The following is a 26,950-nucleotide window of genomic DNA, read 5'->3' as shown; positions in this document are numbered from 1 at the left end:
AAAAGATGTTTTCAAAGAAAGCCAGCTGGCTCTTTTGGAAAGATGCTGTATTTAGAGATGAGGAATTAAACTCTAGAGGTATGCTAGATATTCAGCTTTTGCAGAGTCTAAGGAGTGCTGATGGGAGTCATACAGCATCGAGCTGGATTATATCAGCAATCTGCAGTAGCAATTTTAATTATGACCATTTTCCAGCAGTGTTGCAAGAGAATATGTTTAGCTCAACATCCATTTTTTATAAATAAAGAAAACCATTAATACACTGTGACAAAGTATTGATTTTATACAATCAATCTTTCACAATAACAATAAAAGCCTTATATTTTATTAATAGAACTATACAGTTCCAGTCCATTACATCTCCCTCTTATTGTTTCTGGACTGTAGTGTGTGTTTTATATGGAGAAAATGTTAAAGAGTTATGAGACTGCCTGGCTACCATGTCTAAACATTTCACTGGAGGTGCCCAAGCAGCTTTTATAAGATGAAATATTATCATTGCAACTGTTTATAATTGGTTGTTCCAATGCTGCTAGAAAAGTAGAGGGGGTTGAAGAGGTTTCCATTCTTTCCTAACCTTAAGAGGTTTAACTGACAGTTTCAAAGTCACAGACCATAATATAACACAGTAACAAGATGGAGCCTGCCATCCTCAAACCTCCTACTCCCAATGCTTGCAGTCTAAGTTGTTTTTCCTACGGACTGAAAAAACTGAATGTTATTTACCATGGGCAATTATGGTTTTACAGACAACATCATCTCCAACTTTCTAAAAAGCTGTTGGCTATACCAGCTGTCTTCAACCTGGTGCCCCCAGATGTGTTGGACTAAAACTCCCACCACCTCACCTGGCATTCTGGCTGGGGATAATAGGAGTTGAAGTTCAACAGGCACCAGGTTGGGGAAGGCTGGTCTATATGTTGCCTTTATCTCTATCATGTTCTTCTGTTCTGTTACCTAAGGGTGGCAATTTATACAACAAAAAGTCCCTTGAATGACTTGCTTTTAAACAGATAAATCGTGTGATGAATAAAACATATGTATACTTATGAGAGAGTAACAGCACAATCCTATGCACGTCACCTCAGTCAGAAGTAAGTCCCACTAAATTCAGTGGGACTTTCTCCCAGGTAATTGTGTATAAGATTGCTGCCTTAGGTCTACTGAAAACAAAACACCTGGTTAGCATTTTGTGCTGCACAATCTCAACCAGGTGTTTATTCAGAAGTAAAATGCATTGATTTCAGTGTGTCTTTTTCTCTGCTAAGTATGTATAGGTTTGTTCTAAGTGGCATGTCTGAAGGTCTAGCCACTGGGTGTCCTTTAGCACTTTCTTGAGATTATCAAAGTCATATTTATGAATGCACAAAATTGGTGCAAGCAGGGCCAAACTAGATGTTATGTCTGTACCCAATGTTTGACCCTTAGTAGTTGATTTTTTCATTTAAAAATATATGGCACTAAGGCCTCCAAGTTAGATCGGGTCCATGGCATCAGGGAGAGGAGCTTTAACTCTTTGCCCCTACACGGAGCTGCTCTGCTAGTAAATGTGGATTTGATATGAGGTAAATTTGTGCCACCTTAAAGTAGTTTCCTTTTCACAGTAAGCTATAGCAACAGCTTTTATTTTATTTTCAAGAAGAAATCACATAACAGGAAGGGGAAAATGTGCATGTTGGCATTTTCCATCTGTGAAGCAGTAAAAGCCCTTTTCCTCTGAGATTTCAGACAGTTTAGTATCTCTGAACATTATGAAACAAGCTGAGAGAGCGGAACCTCTGCACTGATAAGCTTGTGAATGAATGAATCTTATCTTGAGGTTCAGAGCAAAACTGCTGGGGTAATAAATGGCCAATGCTTGAGGGACCTGAAAGTAGGTTTTTTTTCTCCAATAACCCTCCACACACACACACACACACTACTGGGAATGCTCTCCTGCAAGCTGCACAAAAAGGTTGGCCAGGTAGAGGTCAATTAGAGGGGAGGACATAGCTTTCAGAAAACTGAGTTATGTTAGGAATCAGGTTGTTATGTGATTCATGGCTTTAAAGGCAAGGAAGTTTCCTCTTTTTTAAAAAAGTAGATGGCTTGCCCAAATGAGGAGAACAAACAAGAACACAAACCCTTTGTAACTATAGGTTCATGCATTTGCAGATGTATACCAAGATATATATTCCCCCACTCAGATATATGTCTAGAAATCCAGGAGGGGAACTGAAACTTGAAGAACTCTCTGAATTCATCAGAATGAATTTAAAATAATACCTTGCTGGTAACTCTTGCTCAGTTTGAATAATAGCACAGCATTCTAGATCTTGTTTGTTACATGTCAGTGCATAGTTTTGAGATTAACAGCTATCACACCACTGGCATTAAATAAATGTTTCAGGAGCCATTAGCAGTCATTTCTGAATGTAGTTGATGTAGATATTTCAAAGTAATTACAGCAACATGCTGATAGCTTTGCTACCCAGTATAAAAATCATCCCCCCAAATTAACAGTGAAAATGATTAACTTTATGTTGCCCAAATACGCATGTAACAAAAACTCAGGGACAGTTTTGGGAGAGGGATATTTGGATTACATAATCCATGAACTGGGGTTGCTTAACCTCTTTTCTGCCCACCATTTCTCCACTCCAGATTGTCCCCTCTTGAAGCTGCTTCACCTCAGGGAAACAATACTTTTTTTTTTTTTAATCAAGGGAAAGAAATTATCACTACCACCATCACCTCCCAGTTTTAGCCTTCCTAGCAGAGCCTGCATGTTGGTTGTACTAAATAGTAAATCAAATAAAATATAAGGAAGCTTCGTACATATATATGCATATTGCTGTACTATGCTGTCACATAGTACAGACCTCCTGGAAGCTGTATGTTTAAATGCTCCTCCCAGAAATAGGGGGTTGGATCCAGATTTAGCTGCATGCAACTGGACTGTGGAAACTGACTTCCCTGCCCCTCCTCCCCATGACAACCCCCTGAAAAGAGGATGTACTGAATAGGGTGAGCTGAGAGGATGGGAGGGGATCCCCCCAAACCAGGTGGTGGAGGCACCTTCTCTGAGAGTCCACAGAAGACAGATCCTGGATACAACTCAATAAGTATTCTTAGATATTTTGTAACTTACTACTGTGTAATTTCAAACTGCATCCTACTCCATTGTGCTGTATAATAAGTGTGTCACTGGTACAAGATAATGATAACTAACAATGAAAAGAAGAAAAAATATGAGGTTATGTTGACAATTTACTTTCTTTTCTTCTTTTTTTCTTCATAAAGTTATCTTGGGCTTTTATTCCACCTTGATTCATTCTGTGATGTAAGGAACAATTCACTGCGAATTTCTCCTACATAAAGCCCATTAAAATGGGTGAGTTCTGTGCTAAAATGCATAGCAGTCACTTCATTTCTGTGAAGCTTGTATTGAAGAGGTTTATAGTGGATTGTGGCTTAGAAGCCCCCCCCCCCCAATAAGGCAGGGTGAATCCCCTGCCTTAGGTGGCAGATCTGGAAGGGTGGTGGATCCTATAGGCCTGCTACAGCCTCCCTATGCCTCTCAAAGTGGGCGGTCTCCTGACTGGCAACTCTCCTGCTGTGGCAAGTGCAACAGGAAGCACCAGATCAGAGTGGCCGCTGCCACCTGCTCTACACCTCACTCTGATAAGGCATAGGTGGGCAACTACTCTGGAGAGCTGAACTGGCGGTTCTCTTGCTCAGGCAAATGCAACAGCCAGAGAATGCCTGGTATGGTTCCCCAGAGCAGTGGGCTGATACCTTGCTCTGAGGGATCCTCAAAGTGAGGCATTGTTCCACTTGGCACTCCAGAGCGCCGCACTGGCCGATGCCCTGCTGCAGCAAATACTACAACAGGAGAGCACCTGGTACAACTCTCTGAAGTACTGCCTGCCCAATGGCTTGCTCTGAGGAGTCCTGAACAAGGCACCAGGTGTGTAGGCTCTCTGGAGAGCCCTGCTGGCTGCTGCCCTGCTGGCTGCTGCCCTGCCACGACAGTGCCAAAGCAGGAGAACAGCCAGCATGGTTCTCCACAGTGCCAGTCTGGCCCTATGCATGGTATAGGTGATCTCCAGAGCCACGTAACTCCGAATACCTTGCTCTGAGGAACAATCCATATTTGGACCAGGCGGGTGCTGTGGAGAACCATGCTGGCTGTTCTCCTGCTTTGGTATTATCACAGAGGGGGAGGCGGGTAGTGGGGGAGGAGGAGGCAGGGGGGTGAAAAGAAGGAGGGGTGGCATCCTCTGCTGTCAAAGGAGGAGAGGTTTGCAGCATGTCCTCCAACAGATGGTGAGAGGTCTTGTGGTGGGACTTGGAATGGCACAGTAATTTTAGTAAAAACTGTCTTTGGAGAGCACATCAAATGACATCTTTAGCTTATTGTTATGGTGACGAAATTAACATTAAAGTGCACTTTGTTATGTTTCACAATTTTTGCAGTTAGTTGGCAGTAGTGTGCTTTCTATATGTGCTATATGGAAATGTTGTATTCTTTTGTCCATAAGTGAAATGTCCAGTTACTGTATATTTTAAAATATAATTAAGTTACGTGATAGTAAAAGCAAAGTGTCATAATTTCTGAGATGCAAGAAACATACCTTCACCTTAGCACTGCATACGTATTGCCTGAAGGCATACAGTCAAGTGTGTTACTCATTATTTCTCACTTAATATCTGTTTTCCTCTTTGTTTCCAGGACAGTGGGGCAGGAGATGACAGCTGTGTTGAAGAAATTTTACGGGTAGGACTAACATTTATTCTTTCATTATTTGGTACCTTAGAACATGTTTGATCTGACTGGAGCTAGGGATAGAGGAGAAATTTGTTTGGTTTGCATTTTCATTAATAAATAAATAAGAAATAATTTGCACTTCCAGAACCAATACACAAACCAAACCAGTTCTTTAATATTCAGACTCTTTCATATTTTGTGATGCCGTTCTCGAGCCAAAAACAATGTACAAAAATGTGTATATTAGGGGAAAGTGTGCAGAAAATGTGTATATGAAGTGAAAATAACATACAAAAATGCATTGTAATAGGCAAAAGTGCTAGGAAAAAGTATATATTAGGCAGAATTGTATACAAAAATACATATTTTAGGAGAAATGCACATGAAAATGCATACCAAGTTTGTGAAAGAAGTGACCACAGGAATGGATGGCAATTTTTTCTTAGATTCTGTATTTTATAAAGACAGTGACTGCCCCTGCCAGAGAAACATAACTGTTTTCGTGAAACTTAAATTAAGTTAATTTCAAAATAGAATAAGGAGCTGATGTCACAGTTATTGCAGATGCGATCTGCTAGGGATGGGGGAGAAATTTGTTTGGTTTGCCTAATTTCACAGTGTCACACCACTGTGTGAACCAAAACCCACTTTTCCTTTGAAATTCACACCTCTCCAAATTTTGTAATGGAATTCTCCAACCAAAAAGTCCATATAAAAATATGCAAATTAGGGGAAATGTTAAAAATACACTAGGAAAATTGATTCCAAAAATTAGTATTTTATTTCTTTATTTATTTACAATATTTGTATACTGTTCCACATCCAAAGATCTCAGAGTGGTGAACAACAGACAGGACAAAAGAATAAAAACATCACGTTAAAATTATTAATATATATTTTTAAAGAAACAGAGTTCTGGCAAATTGAGTGTTGATAAACTGTGGTTGGTCATAGGGATGTGTGAAACCTCCTTACCTGGCATCTGCAGGGGTGGGGAGGCGATCTGTCCCTCCCCCCGGAATCCTCGCTGGCCGGCTCCACTCAGCAGCAAGTCCGTGGAGCTGCCTGCCAGCTCCGAAGTGCCAGCAATACAGCTGCCATTGCCGTATCGCTGGCTGGGTGGATTGACTGCGGCACAGCCGCAAATGGCATCCTGGGCGCCATTTGCATCCATGCTTTTACGTCCCTGCTTTTACGTGATAGGCTACGCAGATATTTGCGTAGCCTATCGCGTTAATTAAAAGCACGGACGCAAATGGCATCTGGGACGCCATTTGCGGCCATAAAGGCCTCAGTTCAAGGTAAATGCAGCCGTAAATGGCTACATTTACCTTGAACTAAGGCCTTTACAGCCGCAAATGGCGTCCCAGATGCCATTTGCGTCTGTGCTTTTAATTAACGCGATAGGCTACGCAAATATCTGCGTAGCCTATCACATAAAAGCAGGGACATAAAAGCATGGATGCAAATGGCGCCCAGGATGCCATTTGCGGCTGCGCCACAGTCAATCCACCCAGCCAGCAATACGGCAATGGCAGCCATATCGCTGGCACTCCGGAGCCAGCTGGCGGGGAGGATTCGGCCAGTGAGGATTTCTCCAGGAGGCGGAGGTAAGTCTTCCAATCTTCCACGAACTCCGGGGGGGGGGGGATTCTTTTGAATCTGGCCTCACAGGGGTCCGTGGAGGATTTATTCCCCATCCCTAGTTGGTCACTCAAGGAAGGCCTCCCAAAATAACAAAGTCTTCAGGAGGTGCAGGAAGCAATACAACGTTGGCATCTGCCTGACCTCCAATAGCAGGGAATTCCATAGGAAGGGGACCACCACACTGAAGGCTCTTTTCCTGGTGGACTCCAGTCAAGCTATGGGTCCATGTGGAACCACCAGGGACATGCCCTCTGATGACCTCAGTGACCGGGCAGGTTGGTAAGGGAGAAAGCATTCTCTCAGGTATCCTGGTCCCAATTTGTTTAGGGATTTGTACACTGGTCCTAAAACCTTACACCTGGCAGCATAGCAAATAGGTAGCCAGTGCGGTTCCCTCAGCAAAGGAGTTGCATGCTGAAAAGGGGCTGCTCCTGACAACATTCTGCGCTAGCTCCAGTTTCCAGCCTTAAGGGCAGCCCCACGTAGAGCACATTGCAGTAATCCAGTTTTAAGGTTACTAATGCCTGTATCCCCCTTCATGGATCACTGCCTTGTTGTGGCGAAGGGGCTTGCGTAACTCAGCGAAGCCATAAGCTATGCCATGCAGGGCCACCCAAGACGGACAGGTCATGGCAGAGAGTTCTGACAAAATGTGGTCCACTGGAGAAGGAAATGGCAACCCACTCCAGTATTCTTGCCAAGAAAACCCCATGGAACGTATCACAAGGCTAAAAGATATGACGCCGGAAGATGAGCCCCTCAGGTCGGAAGGTGTCCAATATACTACTGGGGAAGAGCAGAGGGTATTTCCAAGTAGTGCCAGAAAGAGTGAAGCAGCTGGGCCAAAGCCGAAAGGATACTCAGCTGTGGATGTGTCTGGTGGTGAAAAGAAAATCCGATGCTGTAAAGAACAATATTGTTTAGGAACCTGGCATGTAAGATCAATGAATCAAGGTAAGCTGGAGGTGGTCAAACATGAGCTGGCAAGATTGAACATCGACATCTTGGGAATCAGCGAACTAAAATGGACTGGCATGGGCAAATTTAATTCAGGTGACCATCATATCTACTACTGTGGGCAAGAATCCCTTAGAAGAAATGGAGTAGCACTCATAGTCAACAAAAGGGTGGGAAAAGCAGTATTGGGGTACAATCTCAAAAACGATAGAATGATTTCAGTACGAACACAAGGCAAACCATTCAACATCACATTAATTCAAGTCTATGCCTCAACCACTGAGGCCGAAGAAGCTGAGGTTGATCGGTTCTATGAAGACCTACAACACCTTCTAGAACTAACACCAAAAGAAGATGTCCTCTTCATCATAGGGGATTGGAATGCTAAAGTAGGAAGTCAAGAAATAACTGGGATAACAGGCAAGCATGGCCTTGGTGTATAAAATGAAGCAGGACAAAGGCTAATAGAGTTTTGCCAAGAGAACATGCTGATCATAGCAAACACTCTTTTCCAACAGCACAAGAGGCAACTCTACACATGGACATCACCAGATGGTCAATATCGAAATCAGATTGATTATGTACTTTGCAGCCAAAGATGGAGAAGCTCTATACAGTCAGTAAAAACAAGACCTGGAGCTGACTGTGGCTCAGATCATGAGCTGCTTCTTGCAAAATTTCAGCTTAAATTGGAGCATAGGGAAAACCATTAAACCATTCAGGTATGACCTAAATCATATCCCTTATGAATATACAGTGGAGGTGAGGAATAGATTTCAGGGATTAGACCTGATAGACAGAGTGCCTGAGGAACTACGGATGGAGGTCTGTAACATGGTTCAGGAGGCAGCAACTCAATCCATCCCAAAGAAAAATAAATGCAAGAAAGCAAAGTAGCTGTCTGATGAGGCTTTACAAGTAGCTGACGAAAGAAGGGAAGCGAAAAGCAAGGGAGAAAGGGGAAGATATATTCAACTGAATGCAGAGTTCCAGAGAATAGCAAGGAGAGACAAGAAGGCCATCTTAAATGAACAATGCAAAGAAATCGAGGAAAACAACAGAATGGGAAAGACTAGAGATCTCTTCAAGAAAACCAGAGATCTCAAGGGAACGTTTTGTGCAAAGACGGGCATGATAAAGGACAAAGAAGGCAGGGACCTAACAGAAGCAGATGCGATTAAGAAGAGGTGGAAAGAATACACAGAAGAACTATACAGGAAAGATCTGAATGTCCCTGATAGCCATGATAGTGTGGTCACTGAACTTGAGCCAGACATCCTAGAGAGTGAAGTCAAGTGGGCCTTATGAAGCATTAGTAACAACAAAGCTAGCGGAGATGACAGTATTCCAGCTGAGCTATTTAAAATCCTAAAAGATGATGCTGTTAAAGTGCTGCACTCAATATGCCAACAAATTTGGAACATCCAACCGTGGCCACAACACTGGAAAAGGTCAGTTTACATTCCAATTCCAAAGAAGGGCAATGCCAAAGAGTGTTCAAACTACTGTACAATTGTGCTCATTTCACATGCCAGCAAGGTGATGCTCAAAATCCTACAAGCTAGGCTTCAGCAGTATGCGAACCGAGAACTACCGGAAGTACAAGCTGGGTTTTGAAGAGGCAGAGGAACTAGAGATCAAATTGCCAACATTCGCTGGATCATGGAGAAAGCAAGAGAATTCCAGAAAAGTGTCTATTTCTGCTTCATTGACTACGCTAAAGCCTTTGATTATGTGGATCACAACAAACTGTGGCAAATTCTTAAAGTGATGGGAGTACCAGACCACCTTACCTGTCTCCTGAGAAACCTGTACGAGGGTCAAGAAGCAACAGTAGGAACCAGATATGGAACAACCGATTGGTTCAAAATTGGGAATGGAGTACGACAAGGCTGCATATTGCCGCCCTGCTTATTTAACTTATATGCAGAGTACATCATGAAAAACGCCGGGCTGGATGAATCACAGGTCGGAATTAAGATTGCCGGGAGAATTATCAACAACCTCGGATACGCAGATGATACCACCCTAATGGCAGAAAGCGAAGAGGATCTAAAGAGCCTCTTGTTGAAAGAGGAGAGTGCAAAAGCTGGATTGAAACTCAACATTAAAAAAATGAAGATCATGGCATCTGGCCCCATCACTTCCTGGCATATAGAAGGGGAAGAAATGGAAGCAGTGACAGATTTTATTTTCTTGGGCTCCAAGATCACTGCAGACGGTGTCTGTAGCCATGAAATTAAAAGACACTTGCTCCTTGGGAGGAAAGCTCTGGCAAACCTAGACAGCATAGTAAGAAGCATCACCTTGCCAACAAAGTTTCGTCTAATCAAAGCTATGGTTTTCCCAGTAGTAATGTATGGCTGTGAGAGCTGGACTATATGGAAGGCTGAGCGCCGAAGAATTGATGCTTTCGAACTGTGGTGCTGGAGAAGACTCTTACGAGTGCCCTGGACTGCAAGGAGGTCAAATCAGTCAATCCTAAAGGAAATCAACCCTGAGTGCTCATTGGAAGGACAGATACTGAAGCTGAAGCTCAAATATTTTGGCCACCTAATGCTAATATTGTCATGGAAGGTTTAAAGGACACACCAGTCAGGAAGCTAGATGAGCACTCTACTGCCTCTCTTAAAGAAGAACAGAAGAGTAACAGGAAATGACTCCACCCAGATACAATTAGGTACAGTGCCACCTAGTGACTTTCCTATATAATGACACAATCCAGTCATCTCCCCCATTTTATTTAAAGAAACAATGAATAAATAAATCAGCCCTGTTGAAACATTTGGCGGTTCGTGTAATCAGTAGGGATGTCAGAGAAATCTGCAACAGATTCAAATGAGTTTGGATTTCTATGAAACTGACCTGTGAATTTCGCAGTGGACTAGTTTTTTCTGAGTTGTGTGCATTCTGCAGATCTACTAACCATTTTTTTGTACTAATTGGGGGGATTTGTGCAAGTACGCATTTTCAAACAAAGGCTCTGGAAAAGACCCTGATGCTGGGAAAGACTGAAGGCAAAAGGAGAAGGGGATGGCAGAGGATGAGATGGCTAGAGTCTTCTCCAGCACCACAGTTCGAAAGCATCAATTCTTCGGCGCTCAGCCTTCCTTATAGTCCAGCTCTCACAGCCATACATTACTGAGTGTATAAGACTGCAGTCCTGTAACACTTACCTGGGAGTAAGACCCACTGAACTCAATGGGACTTACTTTTGAGTAGACATCTATAAGATTTTACTGTGATTGAGAATAAAATGAGTAAGAAGTGAAAATAAATAAATACATAAATGAGCAAGGAAGAAGGAAGGGAGATTGGGGATATTCCATTACCCCACTTTCTGTTTAACTTTCCCACAGAACTCAAAACCAGCAAAAGGCTCTGAAGACATATACAGTATGTCTTTTTACTATACAGTAAAAGGTATGTGTAGACAGCATTTGCCTTTCCTGGAGAACTGAAAGCCAGCAAAGAATCAGGAAATCATGACCCTAGCAGGTTAGGCCTGTTGTTTTCTCTATGAGTGAACTGATGGGATTGACGGCTAAATCAGAACAGGTTTTCTAATAACTTAAAACAGGTATTTTAAGTGCTTGCATCTTTGAGAATGAGAATGGGAGATTCCATTCTACATCTGGGCATGTTGGTATTGGTTTCATGGTTTAATAAAATACCACAACCAATATGCTCACATGAAAAGTGGAATCTCCCAGTCACTTTCTCAGAGTTATCATCAGCAATGGAGTGTTCTTCGTTTCAGAAGTCTTCATTTCAGAAAGCTGAAAACACAGGAAGAACTCTCTGGTTTTGCAAGGCCTCTGCCCTTTTACACCCCATCACCACCGCTTACTTGCAGCTGGTAAGTTTGGAAAAGAGACGGAAGGAAAGTGGCGGACAAAAGTGCTGGTGACATTGGAAGAGCACCCTTGGGCTAGAGGTTTCTGACCTTTTCCAGATAACTCTCCAAATAGGTTTTGGAAGACCCAGCCCATTCCAAATCAAGATGGTGGTTTTACCCACCGCCGTGCGTGTGCGTGTGTGGTTAGATGAGAATATGGATGGAGATGTCTACTTGAAGGCACATTCCCTTTGAAATCAATGCAGTGTGGTTAGGCAGTATTCACACACATTTGCACATTTGGATACATGTTCAGTTTACACCTGCAGTTCATGACCTTAGCTAATTAGGGTGGATGTCAAGGAAAACCTGCAGATGGCAATCCTACTTCAGTATATTTTTGAATCATACACCAACTAAAAATGAGAAGAGGCCAGGCATCTGAAAGTAGATGTTAAGTTAATACAAAATATTTACAGATCTACTCCCTGTAACAGTTTCATATTAGGAGTTCAGTGCTGAATGGTACCATTCAAGGCAGACTTATAAAAATGGTTGTTGTCAAATAACCAGAAAGTGTGAGATAAACCTAGCCAAAACAGGCCTCCCTTACTGTAAAGAATTTTTGTGTGTGAAAACAATGGGTTATTTTCAGACAACTTGATAAAAACCTATGCTGCTTGAAAAAGAACCAGATTTATCATTCTGCCACTTTCATTTTTTTCTATTCTCCTTAAAATTCTATTACCAAAAAAACTCATTAAGATCAGAATAATATGATCTCCAGAGACTTCATTTTTATTCCAGAAAATTGGAATCCTTCTGAAATATAAATAAAGCTCATAAGAAAATTTGGAGTATATTATAAGGTACCTAACAGAAGATTAAGATGGGCTGCATGTCATTGACTCAGATTGTCAACAATGTTACTAGTTAAAATGATTAATAGCTTTGATAGAAAAGGGAAGTAAATTTGTTTTTTAAAAAATAAGCAGGAGGTACAATGCTGACTACAGGGGGCAAACTGATTGGTTGTTTAATAATGCATAACAAAGTATATGTCAACTCAAAGGCAGATCACATGTGGCTGAAAGAAAATGAAATGGCATCATGGTAAAAATAGCTGTCTTACCTGAACCAATGGACACCTGAGCTCACCTAGCTGGAAGTAGGATACATTGAAATCAATGGAATTTGCTGCCAGATATACTTGCTTAAAATTGAAATGCCAGAATGTCATATAGAAAAGGTCATATATTAGTGCTCTTTTTATACTAATGTCAACGTGTGTGTGTCTGCCATCCGTGCTTGTCTGCCTTTGCAAAAGTCTGTGGAATTAACCACTTTATTGGTGTATTATTTAATCTTTGTGGTTCCATGATGAATTATATTACAGGCCTTAGGTGTTGGTGTGTATGTGCAACACAGTAGACACTTCTTTTTGACCTTCTGTCTTGGGAAACATGTATTTAAAAAACACATCGAAACCAGCACTTACTATGTGCCGATTGGTACTTTAATTTTTTCTTAAATGAAGTTTGACTCAGACTATAATTTCCCAAGAAGATAGTATGGCTTGATGGAGTATTGAGCACTTAAGAAAAACCTAGACCTTTTATATCTGCCACTTATTTCCTGATTATCTTTCTGGAGGTCAGGCCCTTCATTTTGACATTTAATGAATAAAATGTCTACGTTGCAGGAAATGAGATAATGAATTGTGAAAAGACATAATCAGCAATGACTAAATAATTAAGGGAATTGAAATGTAGAGTCATCAGGGAATGCATTAATAATAACATGATTTTTCCATATGCTAAAAATGCTGTCTTAAAAAAAGAATATCAATGATCACATATGCTCTGTGGCAAGAAAAAAGAAATTTAATAGGAACTGTAATTAGATGTTCTGCTTTTAACTGACTGAATAAAAGATGAAATCATATAGAAAGTATATTTAGATACAAGCCAGAAAGTAAACTGATTATTATTCATAGTCCTGCTAATAGGAGCTCTAATTTATGCATCTAGTGGGAATGATGTTAAGCAATTAGGAAGCTGTGTCACACTTCACTTGCCTTTATGCATTTACATATTTATATATTTTTCAATAACATTGCAGTGTTTCCCATCTTTTAGTTACCTTTATTGCAAGTAGCTGTCTAGAATATTACCCTGACATTCTGTCTAATACATATAGTTACTAGTGCTCTAAAGCTGTCTGAAGTTCAGGGGAAATAACATCAAACTTGCTTGTGTTTCATTTCATCCAGCCTATCACATAGGCTTCTGTTAACTACAACTTGAAAAGAAAGAAGCTCTCTGTACTGTTCCAACTTCATGATTTTTGGAAATGTTTTATTATTGTACCGATGGTGCTGTTCCTACCCCCTTAAATGCATCCTAGTTATTACAGCTTCTCATGATCCGATATCACAATCTTGTTTATGAAACATGCTGTTAGCAAGCTATTATATTTCTTTAACATGGTGTTTAACAGTTGGCAAATCAGTGCAGGTAACTATTGCGTGGGTAGGCAGAATTTAGGCTTGTAAGACATAATTAATTTTCACTAGAAAATTACTATTCACTAGAAACCAAGGTACATCAACTGGATCCAGATACAAAATGGTGGCCCAGGAAGTTGGAAACAGAATTACAGAACAAGGTGCTTTTGTTTTCCATATCAGAAAGGCTTGCACACAAATCCTGTCACATACAAATCTACTCCTGTTTTCCCCACCCATGTTTTCTTGATTTTAGCAGCCCAATGCGGGGGGGGGGGGGAGGTATTTTTGTTGCTGCTATTGTTAAACTACTGGGAGTTGGAAATCCTGGCTGATGTACTGCAATTCACCCAGGAATCTTCCAGTGGATCCCAATCTACCTTCTACCTGCTTCTGACTTATTGCAAATGGATAACATTTATAACACTTTTAGTGCTTTGCATTCTTACCCATGAATTCTCTTATATAGGAAATGAGTGAAACGTTACGAAGTTCCAGGGCTAAGAAACATTATCATAGTACATTTAAAGAAAGGGAAACTGATTAAGACTAACTCTCAAAATATGTTGTTGTATAAGAGACAAAAGACATATTTTAAAGACCATTCAGTCCTGGAATAAGTAGGTGCCATGAGCTAACATGCTCTCTCATGTGCAAATTCCCCCTGCCCCCATTCTCTAGTGAGTAGTAATTGCAAATCCACCTAAAACCTAGGTTTAGTTATGAGGGCAATCCTGATTAACATTATTAGACATGATGCAGACATTATACTACGCAGTGGCTCAGTTTGCACGATCATGGAGGGGAAAATAAGCCACAGGGGCTTATTTCCCCCTCTGCGTATGCCAGTCACGTGCCGGGGGGAATAGCATAATTACCCTTGGCAGTACAGTTTGTTGTGTCATGCAAACCCGGCCAGGGTTGATTGGTGCCATGGGTAACAAGCCACCCAGAACCCTGCAACAACCCATGGGTTCTGGGTGGCTTGTTGCCATGGCAACAAGCCACCCTGGCTGGGTTCACATGACATTACAAGTTGTGCTTCTGAAGGTCATGATGCTAATCCCCCCAGCACGTGACAGGCACACACAGAGGAGGAAATAAGCCACCAGGGTTATTTCTCCCTCCATGATTATGCAAACCTGGTCTATGTTTAACATACTATTGGGGGAGGAGGAATATATGCTAGAGAGAAGATGAGAGAGGGAGGGAACAAGATGCTCTTTATTTTCTAATCACAGTCAGGCATTCCAGAAGGTTGTGTGTGCAGCAGGCTGCTGAAAAATGGAATAAAGTGAATGACTGAAAAAGACAGTTTCCAGAGGGTAGCCGTGGTAAGCTTTTGCAGCAAAAACAACAAGGAGTCTTGTGGCACCTTAAGGACTAATACATTTATTTCAGCATAAGCTTTCGCAGACTATAATCACTTTATCAGATGCGCAACAGATTCAATCCCAGAGAAAAGGGTGGTCAAAGTAAAATAGCAATCACAGATAGCATTTGGAATAATACCTCTGCATTAAAAGTTTTTTGTTTGAGGTTCCAAGTCCAGAAAGATCAAACTGAAGAAATTACAGGGTTATTGCATTTGACATCATTGAATCATACTGGCAAAACTGCCTCCTGGCACCAGCGTAAGCCACTTCAATGATTTGCATCAGCTTTAGGAGCAGCTGAGCATAAGTAATAGCTCCGGGGTAAGAGACAAGTCTAGGTACTGGAGAGCTTTCTATATGGAATATGTGTAATCCATTTTCTTCAGTTTAGAGTCTGCAGAGCAGAATAATCCAGAAAGTTAAGGTTTGCTTTAGATCTTTTCCCAGCTTTACAAGTCATAGAAACCAGGTACATGATTTCTTGGCCTTCTTACTATTGTTTGGCTCCAGGCTTGACATTTTGGCTGCAGAGCATCGTTTATAATTAGGCTGGCAAAAATTTCTATTACCTTCCTCTACTCACTCCAAGGTCTAATTGACAGCTGTTCCAGCCTCACTCCCAGATGGCCATGCCAACACCTTGAAGTTGATTTGGCTCTGATATAATTTACTTCCACCTGTCACGTTAGGGAGCTCTCAGGCTAAAACAGAATTTATTCCCAGGAGCAGCACTTTTGACTTCCTTAGTTACTCCTTAGATCCATCCTTTTAAACGTTTTTATATTGCACTCATTGGGTAGTTATTCTATAACACATTGACCACTATGTCAAGTTGTGTATGCAATTTTTTTTTAAAGTTTAACTATCAGGTTTCTGGGGCAGACGTGAGACAGAAATTATTGTTTTGAATTTTATTATCCAGTCTGGAAGGCTGGTTCTTTATATCAGTTATAGAGTTTATTTTAGTCATGCTGGTGCTTCATTTGTGGCTGCTTCTGTTGTTTCTGGGGGGAAACAGCCCTTTCTAATCATTAAATAAAATCAGTGTTTTACTGCATTAGTGCAAAGCAAAACAAAACACATGATTGTTTAACAGGGTATATTACAGAAAATGGAGGCTTAAATGGTCTCTATGGATTTTTATTTTGTAAGAGTGCATTATGAAGCTGTCTTGGTAGGGTGCTGTTTTCATATGTGGAAGAAATTACTGGTATTGTACATCATTTTTATAACTTGTTGCTAGGCAACGTACCATGGAGCGGGTATTGCAAGGGTGTCTGCTTTCTCATTAAAAATGTTCATGTTGCTCTTTAATCCTGCTAAATTAGCACTGTTATTTGTAGTATTTTGGCTTCTTGTGTATCTATTGATTGAGGTTTCATCCATAAGGTTTTGAAGAGACCTATCAGGTTTTTATTGTTGAGTTCGCATTTGCAACTTAGACCATATGTGTTCATGTTAGTCCCTTGTTTCTCAATTCATCATCACCACTTGTTTTCAGACAAGGAGTTGAACATTTGTGCTTACAGTCATAAAGGTAATTGGAATCATGGTCTACTCTGTTGTCTGGATCTCATATGTAATGGCAAGCTCCTACTGGCTTGGATCCCAAAAACCCTGAACAGAAGGAAAATAGCCACTAGCTCTGTTCTCCAAACACTTGCACAAACACGAAGAGAAGAGTTTGCATAGTGAACTGGGAGTTGCACCACAGTATGGGAGGAAAGCAAGGAAGCAGAGAGGTGTGGATCAGTAGAGAGAAAGAGCTTCAGAAAGATCTTTGGGTGATCCTGAGAGGAGAGAGTGTGCTTAGGAGTGGAGAAAGGGGAAGAATAACAGAGTGAGTGGTTCAAATAGAAATTTAAGAAGAGTCTGGCTACATCAGACCAAAGTTCCATCTAGGGATGTCATGAACACTGAAATGTGGTATTCACAAAAACAAATGTCCCTATTCAAATGAATGTGAGTGGGGCTGAGGTGAGGAGGGCCCTACTCATCTCAATCCTGTGACTACTGCCTTCCCCTGCCTTAAGGGCCCCGTAACCTATGTTGGGACATGGGAAGGATGCAGGCAGTATCAGTGGGTGCTCCCCTGGCCCATCTTCTACTAGGATGGAACTGAGCTTACCAGTCCCAGAATCCCATGTAGGTAACTGATGCTACATGTGTAACTGACACCAGGGCCTTCTCCCTGGGGGAAATGATGCACGTAGAATCAATTTAGTCCAGAGATTCTGAACCTGGTAGACCCAGTCCCATCCTGGGTAAAAAAAAAGATTCCCTGTCGGGCCTGGGAACATCTGCCACCACAGCTTCCCCTGCCCTACCCCAACGTAATTTACTGGACCTTTGGGGCAGGGTAAGAGGGAGCCAAAAGATGAGCCCCTCCAAGCTTTTCATGGACATTCACACTAAATGCTGACAAAGGCTTGAACCCTTTTGGGGCCAGCAGTGGAATGAATGCTCATACATCCCTAGACCATTTAACCTAGAATGCAGTTTTAAACAGCAACTTGCAGGGGCAACCCAGAAGCAGGTCATGAAAACACACCCACACACACTCACTCACTCACTCAGACACTGCAGCAACTAGTACTGAGAGGTAGTCTTTATACATGAAGGCTATTATGCTAATGATACAGAATTAGTAACAAGACAAACACTGAATCAAAATGGTAGCTGAAACCTCAGGTTAAGTATTTGTGGAGTCCTGCCACTATGGGAAATGTGTGGTGCTACTGCACTCCACTTATCCCAACTAGAAGTAAACATGGTGAGTGTCAGGGTTGGAACTGAGCCCATAGAGCCCCAAAGCAGCTCTGATTCTGAGGAAGAGCTACAACCCATGGGAGAGGAGCCGGCTCATCTCTCAGAGGCACAGCTGCAGGGAGAGGCCCCCGTAGTTCGCATTCCTGAGAGAGATAGTGACCCTGGCAGTGAAAGAGCGGAAGAGCGGTTGTTGCTAGACGCTAGGCGCCAGCGCAGAGAGAGGCGCGAAGTGGAGGGCACCAAGAGGAGGCACTCAGCTTGCTTGGCGCTACGGGAACAGTTGTGTCCCAATGCCCCACAGGTAAGGGCGCACTGGGACACAACTCCTAGCCCATAAGTTTCAGAGCTTTTCCTGCTCTTCTCCAAACGGTGACCAACTGCACACATGGAGCTTAGGTTACTCTGCTAAGATACCCGTTGCAGTTCCTTGCTTAGTCGCTGGCAATTAGCATCTGAAAGAGTCATTAGGTTGTAAAGGAATAAAGCCTTGGAAAAAATCCCTTTTGTCTGTGTCTTGTTTTGGCAACTGGAGGGGACTTTAAGAGGCAGCCAGGGCGCTCCTTACAGCGAGGTGGACAGAATAGGTTATGCCACAAAGCACAGTCCCTTTGGTACCTTGGGTGGGACCTTTAAAAGAGGTCTTGGTCAACCAGGAGAATGGACAACTAAGGGAAGGCAGATGGAAGGAGATCCTCCTTCACAAGCTCTCCTTGCCTATACCTACAGGAATCAAAGGGGATGTGGGCGCGGGAAGCAGCAGATGCCCAGATGGGCACAGGGAAACTATGACACACATACCCTCCAACCTGAGGAGGGGACAAGGAGAAATCGGGAGAACCCACATGGTATCCAGTGCCCCTTGATGACTCACAATAAGGGCAGTGAGCCAGAAAGTTTCCTTGTTGACTAACCTTATGGGCAAAAGCTTACAACTATCAGGTAGGAACTAGCCATTTGTCATTATTTAAATTCTTAAAGAAACAGACACTCATTAGACACTCATTAGCTACTCACTAGTCTACCCCCCACCCCCCGAAAGCACCTCTCTATAATATTTTTTTCATCAGCTTAACTCAATAAATTTCACAAGTGGTACTGAGAGTACAGTCGGTTGTGCACCCATGAGGTAGTGGCATGGTTTTATGGAAACTCTGGCTCATTAATGAGTATATTCCTAAAGGAGAGTCTATGCAACACTGCAGAAGATAGATACTGAAACAAAGTAGTGATGGAGAGGAATTTGGAACTGGGGGGAGTTTGGAATATGAACTCACCCAGTCCAGAATGTCACATTATGACACATTATGAGCTGAGCGCAGATTCCTCAGAATTTGGGCCTGGCTCATAATAGCATTCACTGCTGCTGACATCCAGTCCTCCCCCATTTCGTCCCCAAAAAACCCTATCCTTGTGAAGGGAGAAGGTGAACAGGTAGTAGGTAGTATAACTGGTAATATAAGCAGGAGAGGTCTTTAATTTTCCATCCTTAACTGACATGAACAATCGTGTGCATGCTCTGGAGTCTAATTTCCTTTTGGGGCAGATGGGATTTGTAGCTTGGTGCTGGAGAAAACTCTTACGAGTCCCCTGGACTGCAAGGAGGTCAAATCAGTCAATCCTAAAGGAAATCAATCCTGAGTGCTCATTGGAAGGACAGATACTGAAGCTGAAGCTCAAATATTTTGGCCACCTAATGCAAAGAGAAAACCCACTGGAAAAGACCCTGATGCTGGGAAAGATTGAAGGCAAAAGGAGAAGGGGACGGCAGAGGATGAGATGGCTAGATAGCATCACCGATGCAATGAATATGGACCTGAGCACACTCCGGGAGAGAGCGCAGGACAGGAAGGCCTGGCGTGCTATGGTCCATGGGGTCATGAAGAGTCGGACACGACTGAACGACTGAACAACAATGGCTTCTAATTCAAAGAATTCCTATGCAACCCAGAAAGAAATGACAGTATGCTCAGGAGTGTCTAGGCCAGTTAAGGATGTGCCCTATAAGGCCTCTCCTATGTCTAGTGAGCTCTCCCTCATACTAATTCCCACTGGCAAAGAAGAGAAAGAAGGAGAGAGGGAGAGTGGCTTTTAACTGAGAGCTCCCCATCTCAGCTTCCACCACTGTTGTTATCAGATAAGTGGAAATAATCTGGGGATCATAGATGGTTGGTGAAAGCATTATGTTCCTGATTTCTTCATCAGGAGGGATATGGTGTTTGAATTCAGAACTGGGCTTGGGGAAAAACTGGCTTTTTTTAATTTTTGGAGAAGATAGCTCAGTTTGCCAAGCCCAGTTTCAAATTAAGCATCCCCCATCACTAAAAGAAAGAGCCATGCCAAGAAGTTCAGGAGGTTAATGTTTATTTAGCGTTGGTTACTTCACTTAATTACAAACAGGATGGCACATGTGGAAGACTTCATCCATTCACCATAGAAGAGCATCAAACAGGATCCACTAAAAGAAAATTCTCTGACACTGCAGGCTTCCCCTGAGTAAGTGGCCTAGTGGACTGTATGCCCGTAATTGTTCAAGTGTGGTCTGAGTCACTCAATCATAACTGGGAGAGATGTCACGGCCTGAAAGTTCAATCTGTCTGCTGTGAACAAGGGCAGGATGATACATGTCTGTGCACATTTTCCAGGTAGCACCTATGATGAACATACTTTCCAGATATCAGCTCTGAGCCTGAGAGCTGGCCTGCAGAACAGGAATGACTGTTTGGTAAGTAGATCCATTCCAGTCAGGTGCACATTCACAAGAGTTATCACACCCTATATCTAACATTGCTTTTTAACTCTTTCAGGAGGCTATGAATATCTTGATTACCATATTTGATTACACCATTTTAAAAACCCTGACCACCAAGTTGGAGGTTGCCTACAGTTGTGTTCATGCATTGAGTGTGATTTTGGACAGATGAAGATGTACAGTCGGCCAGAAATATTGGAACAAGGATAACTGTTTTGGCAGTTGGCCTCTGTACACCACCACATTGAAGACGAAAGGAAACACACCCAGATGGGAGCAAAGTCAGGACTTTCAGCTGTAATTCAAGGGGTTGGACAAAAGTGGGGCACTAACCATTCAGGAAGTACAGCCAGTGGCATACACACACACACATCGTTGGTGGCTCATAAGTAATGGAACAAACCAACATCATTTCAAACTTAAGGATCGCCTTTAATACCTGGATGAAGATCCTTTGCAGTCAATGACTGCCTGAAGTCTGGAACCCATGGACATGCCCAAATGCTGAGTTTCCTCCCTTGAGATGTTATGCCAGGCCTTTACTGCAGCTGCCTTCAGCTGCTGCTTGTTTGTGGGTCTTTCTGCCTTCAGTCTGGTCTTCAGTAAGTGAAAAGCATGCTCTATTGAGTTGAGATCAGGTGACTGACTTGGTCATTGAAGAACATCCCACTTCTTTGCCTTGAGAAACTCTTGGGTAGCTTTTGCTGTATGTTTGGGTCATTATCCATCCGTAATATGAAGCGGCGTCCCATCAGTTTGGCAGCATTCGGCTGAATCTGAGCAGAAAATATAGCCCTATACTCTTCAGAATTCATCCTGCTGCTTTTATCAGCAGTCAGGTCGTCAATAAACACCAGTGGCCCGGTTCCATTGGCAGCCATACATGCCCATGCCATAACACTGCCTCCACAATGTTTGACAGATGATGTGGTATGCTTTGGATCATGAGCTGTTCCTTTCCTTCTCCATACTTTTCTCTTCCCATCATTCTGGTACAATTTAGTCTTGGTTTCATCAGTCCAAAGAATCTTATTCCAGAACTAGGCAGGCTTCTTTAGGTGTTTGATGGCAAAGGCTAATCTGGCCTTTCTGTTCTTGAGCGTTACCAGTGGTTTGCACCTTGTTGTGAAGCCTCTGTATTTACATTCATAAAGCCATCTCTTGACTGTAGGTGTTGACAATGACATGCCTATCTCCGTAAGAGCATTCTTGATGTGGCTAGATGTTGTGAAAGGGTTCCTCTTCACCATGAGCAGCATTCTGCGGTCATCCACTTTAGTTGTCTTCCGTGGTCTTCCAGGCCTTTTGCTGTTGCTGAGCTTGCCAGTTAACTCCTTCTTTTTCAGGATGTTCCAAACTGTTGTATTGGCCACTCCCACTGTTTTTGCGATCTCTCTGATGGGTTTATTTTGTTTCCTCAGCTTAAGGATGGCCTCCTTCACTAACATGGATACCTCTTTGGACCTCATGTTGGGAGTTCCAGTGAACAGCTACCAAATGCAAATGTAACAATCAGAACCACCTCCATGTCTTTTATCTGCTTGATTGGTCATGGGGCACCCAGGAAACAGGCCACACCTGGCCATGCAGCTGCTTGTCAGCCATTCATTCCAATACTTATGAGCCACCAACGATGGGTGTGTGTGTATGCCAGTGGCTGTACTTCCTGAATGGTTAGTGCCCTACTTTTGTCAAACCCCTTGCATTACAGGTGAAAGTCCTGACTTTGCCCCCATCTGGGTGTGTTTCCTTTCGACTTCAATGTAGTGGTGTACAGAGGCCAACTGCCAAAGCAGTTATCCTTGTTCCAATATTTCTTGCCCTGACTGTAGTTTCACATTCTTCACTGTGCAGGAAAAGACACATTATTTAGGCCAGCCAAGGGAGTGCAGATAGTTTGTGATCACAAGAAAAAGGTGGACGTCAGAGAATAACTAGGCCACAACTGGAGCATAACTATGTCGCATGCCCCGGAAACCTGGTTGTTAAACTCTGTAATGCAGACCTGAGCAGAACATAGCTTCTGTGTGCAGAACGGGTTATTTGGATACAGTGAACCTTGTGTCTTATTGGACTTGTTTTCCCTTCCCAGGAACCCTTATGGGGACAGTCCACTATCTACACCAAAGATCCAAAGTTACTTGTGTTGTGCTCCTGTTAATTTGGCAAATTGTGCTTATTTTTGGGTCAGCCCAACCAGACTGATAGCAATCTGTCCTCTGGCAGGAGTAGAGTCAGGGACTGCAGAAGGAAGAGGTTTCTCAAGCACCAGACTAAACACCCCCAGTCATCTGCTGTTCCTGAAAGACATCTACTCCAAACACAGAAAATAAGTTCAGTTGTGTGTAGAAATGTGTATTCTGAGCTAGATTATCTGGAAAGTGTGACAAGGGGCCGATCTACATTGCGCCTGCCATCGCAACGAAGTCGGGGTCCTGTCGGGTTAAACGCACTCGCCTTAAAACGTGATTATCCACACTCACCCATTTTCGCCATTGGGGTTCTTGATCGAATGCATGAGCTCGGTTCACACTCGAGAGTTGCGCTATTTTCCTGCTCTTAAAGATGGCAGCTCTCATTGGAGGAGCAGAAACTTTCCCTGTTTCTGCTGATTCCCCGCCCACTGTCCCTCTCTTCCGCTATCCCAATGTGTGTGTAGGGATGGTGAGAGCATCCAAGCATCCTGTTGGGGCTCGAAGCCCAATGAGAGGTTGTCCCTTGCTGCCACCACTGTAGCAAGTGGGGGTGGAGGGAAGAAGGAGGCACCTATCCTCTTCTCCCCCCTCCCACCTGCTGGAGGCCAGGGCAAGAGGCTGGGGGGCGTCTGCCAATGCTCTTTTCCCCGCGCCAGCCCTTTGCAGCCAGCGCGAGGAAGACAGGCAGCGGCAACAGCACCCAGCACTCACGTTTTGGGGGGGCTGCTAGCTTCTTCGAAGCTTTGAAGAAGACCGTGAGATGACATTGCATAGGTGTCAGGAGCACCCTAGCTGCCTCTTACAGTCCCCTCCAATAGCCAACGACACAGACGAAAAGGATTCTTTCCAAGCCTTTATTCCTTTTACAACTTAATGACTCTTTCAGTTGCTAATCACCAGCGACTAAGCAAGGAACTGCACTGTAGTTAGCAGAGTAGCCTAAGCTCCAGGTAAGGCAGTTGGTCCCCGTTTGAAGGAGGAGGGCAGGAAGACTCTGAACTTATGGGCTATGGAGAGGTCCTCCCTCTTACCCTTGGGTCCTCAGGACGCAACCGTTGTTTTAGCGCCAAGTGAGCAGAGTGCCTCTTCTCAGCACCCTCCATCTGGCGCCGCTCCCTGCGTCTGTGCCGAGCGTCCAGCAAGGCCCCATCCCCCACTCTCTCACTGTCAGGGTCACTATCTCAGGAATGCAGGCAGAAGGAATCTCTCCCTGCTGCTGTGCCTGTGAGAAATGAGTGAGCTCCTCTCCCACGGGTTGTTGCTCTTCCTCAGAATCAGAACTGCTCTGGGGCTCTATGGGCTCAGTCTCCACCCTGACATCTGGTTCCTCAGCACTCAAAGGTTTATCACCAGCAAGGAAATGGCTGGAGGTGCTTGCTCTTGTCTGGTCTGGGAAGCTCAGCAGGGTCAGCCCTGGTCAGAATTTTGTTTGGGAGACTGCAACGGAATCAGGCTTCCTGCACTGAGCAGGGGGCTGTTCTCTCCCTTCAAATGACGCTAACTTTTACCTCCTTCTATCCCCTGCTTTGGCTTAAAAAAAAAATATTAAGGATCACAGCTGAGTGCCTGTACACACCCTTCCCCCTATTCTAGCTTAACTGGTGCTGTAATGTTTTCTCCCGGCCCCAATCCCGGGCACGCACTTACTTGGGAGTAAGCCACATTGAACCCAATGGAACTTACTACTGAGTAGACATAAGATCACCCTGTAAGTCTGCAAGCCTTGAGTAAGCCCCATTGAGCCCCATAGGGTGCTCTGGAACAAAAGAGGACATTGCTTCTGAGCTTGGTGGGGTGGGGGATCAGACGTGTCTCCCTTCATTGCAGGGAGGCATTTTACCCTCTGCTCCCTCCAATTGAGAAATGCAGAGGCAGAAGATGCTCAGGTCGGGGTGGGAGGGGCTGCTTGCATCTTCGAAGACTGCCCAGTGAAGACATTTATGCTTGTGCATGGGGAAATCAGGCTGGAGAAGGCCTAAACTTCAAGGATTTGAAGATCTGAAAATCCGAAGTTAATGCCTTAATTTTAAAAAAAATCACAGGGTGATCTTCTGTCTACTCAGTAGTAAGTTCCATTGAGTTCAATGTGGCTTACTCCCACGTAAGTGAGTGCCTAGGACTGGGGCTGCAAGAAAACATTATAGCACCAGTTAAGCTAGAATGGGGGGCGGGGCGGGGCGGGGGGGAGAGGCACTTGGTTGTGATCCTTAATTTTGTTTTAAAAAAAGCCAAAGCAGGGGATAGAAGGAGGTAAAAGTTAGTGTCATTTGAAGGGAGAGAACAACCCCCTGCTCAGTACAGGAAGCCTGATTCCCTTGTGGTTACCCATCCAAAATTCTGACCAGGGCTGACCCAGCTGAGTTTCTCAGATCAGACAAGAGCCAGCACCTCTAGCCCTCTGCTGGTTGGTGATAGAACTTCCAATGCTAAGGAACCTATGCCGGAAGACCAGATGGGAGCATCTAGAACTGTGATTGGACAGGAGGGAAATACAAACACTGCCGTATATGGACAGGCATGGGAGGGGACTACGACCTTATAAGGTAATGAACATGGAAGAGCAGAGCACATGGATGGGAAATACCACGATATCAGGGTATTGAAAGCGGGAGCACAGAAGTGGGAAATTCCAGTCCCAATTCGAGGCAGGTTCTGCGTAGTGTGAAAGACGAGCAGTGAAACCTTATCGGAAGCGAAAAAAAACTTAAGCGTAGATTGGCCCTTAGGCAGAGTTCCCCCTGCTTCACATTCTGTTGTATATGCCTGGTTGCAAGCAGGGAAGATAGCAACAGCAACATTATATTGCTTGGAGAAAGGTTCATAATGCTTGCTGTGTATGATTATTCCAGACAGACCAACTAGAAAAAAATTCACACTTTAATCTATATAAAGTGCCACTGGGGTGACTATAAAACAGATATTAAAAGAGACTATTCAGTTGACAACAGCATTAATCAGAGACCATATCCATGTAAAAGAGAGTCACTTGGATAATTCTTGAGTAGAAAAAAGGCAGGGTATCTACAAACACCCTGTGTTTATAGGATGATAGAATAGGATAGATAGGATGAGGAAATTACTTCCAGGATTCTTCAAATAACATGGCATGAGCCTACATGATGAAAATGCAATTAAGTGACCTAGATACCAAAAATTTGTTTGAAAACCAAGGAGCATAAAATAACAATTTTTATCCAAGCAGTATATATGATGGCTGTGTTATAGAAAAATGTAGCTGAATTAAGGCAAGGTGAAAGGACGCTTAATTACTGTCATTTTAAAAAATGAAACCATATGCCCTAGATAGTAAAAACCAACTTGTAATTTTATTTCAATGGCTGCATTCGCATGTAACAATAAACAATAATTTAGGGTTATGTGCATGAGCAGGAATAAGCCTGTGAAAATTGTTGCCTTCACACACTCTCCCTTCTCCTCTTGCCACAGAACTGGAGGAAAAGTATACCAAGCTTCAGTTTTGCTGTAGGCTGTAGCAAATTCCTGAGGAGGAGACGGCTAAGAGGGGGCCGGGCCCCGGTCTGTCCTAATCTCTTTCCTGTTCATACAGAACTCTCTCTGCTCCTCCCGTATTTTCCCCTCTCTCTTTCTGCTTCAAAGCCTCACAGTCACGCTTCCAGTGCCCCATTTTCTTACAAAAGGCACATTGATCTTTCCCCAGGGAAGATCCTTTCCTTCCCCCTTTCCTCCCCTTTCTAGCTCCCTCTTTGTCAGGTTTAAGAACCGCAGCAAGGAGCTTGGCCTGCCTCTTGTCTTTTTCTTTTCCTTCTTCTTCTTCTGTGGAAAGAGAGGGGATTCCTTACAGCAAACGGATCTCCAGTGGCTAATGGCGGCCTAATAGTGGATCTTCTGGATGCCCTCCAGCTACCCTCACAAGTAGCTGTTGTCCACGTCCGAGCCCATGGGAAAGAAAAAGAGGAAAAATGGAGACAGGGAAACCAGAGGGCAGATGAGGCCGCAAAAAGAGCAGCCAGAGAGGGAATCCAAGGAACATTCCTCATTCTACCCAAAAGAAAAGAGCGCCCCACATACTCCCCTGCTGAGTTACAGATGGCACAAGAACACGGAATACATCCCTGCGACGACGGATGGATCCAGATGACAGATGGAAGACTGCTTCTTCCACAGACCCTGCAGAGGGTTGT

The 26,950-nt window shown here is 43.4% G+C and overlaps 1 protein-coding gene across 2 annotated transcripts in view; it reads left to right on the top strand.

The window, feature by feature from the left end:
- The window catches only part of AFF3 (ALF transcription elongation factor 3), a 354,490-nt gene that overhangs the window by 126,002 nt on the left and 201,538 nt on the right, over window positions 1-26,950 (top strand). For both annotated transcript variants that reach the window (XM_084844410.1, XM_084844411.1), the window contains exon 4: window positions 4,715-4,759. In XM_084844410.1, coding sequence (XP_084700536.1) covers window positions 4,715-4,759 — 45 coding nt within the window. The remainder of the gene's footprint in view (window positions 1-4,714; window positions 4,760-26,950) is intronic.

Source organism: Heloderma suspectum, chromosome 3 (assembly GCF_057233095.1).
Source record: "Heloderma suspectum isolate Gila_16-S chromosome 3, 16-S_ref, whole genome shotgun sequence".
In the NCBI taxonomy this organism is placed as follows: Eukaryota; Metazoa; Chordata; class Lepidosauria; order Squamata; family Helodermatidae; genus Heloderma; species Heloderma suspectum.
This window is presented reverse-complemented; position numbering and strand designations above follow the sequence as displayed.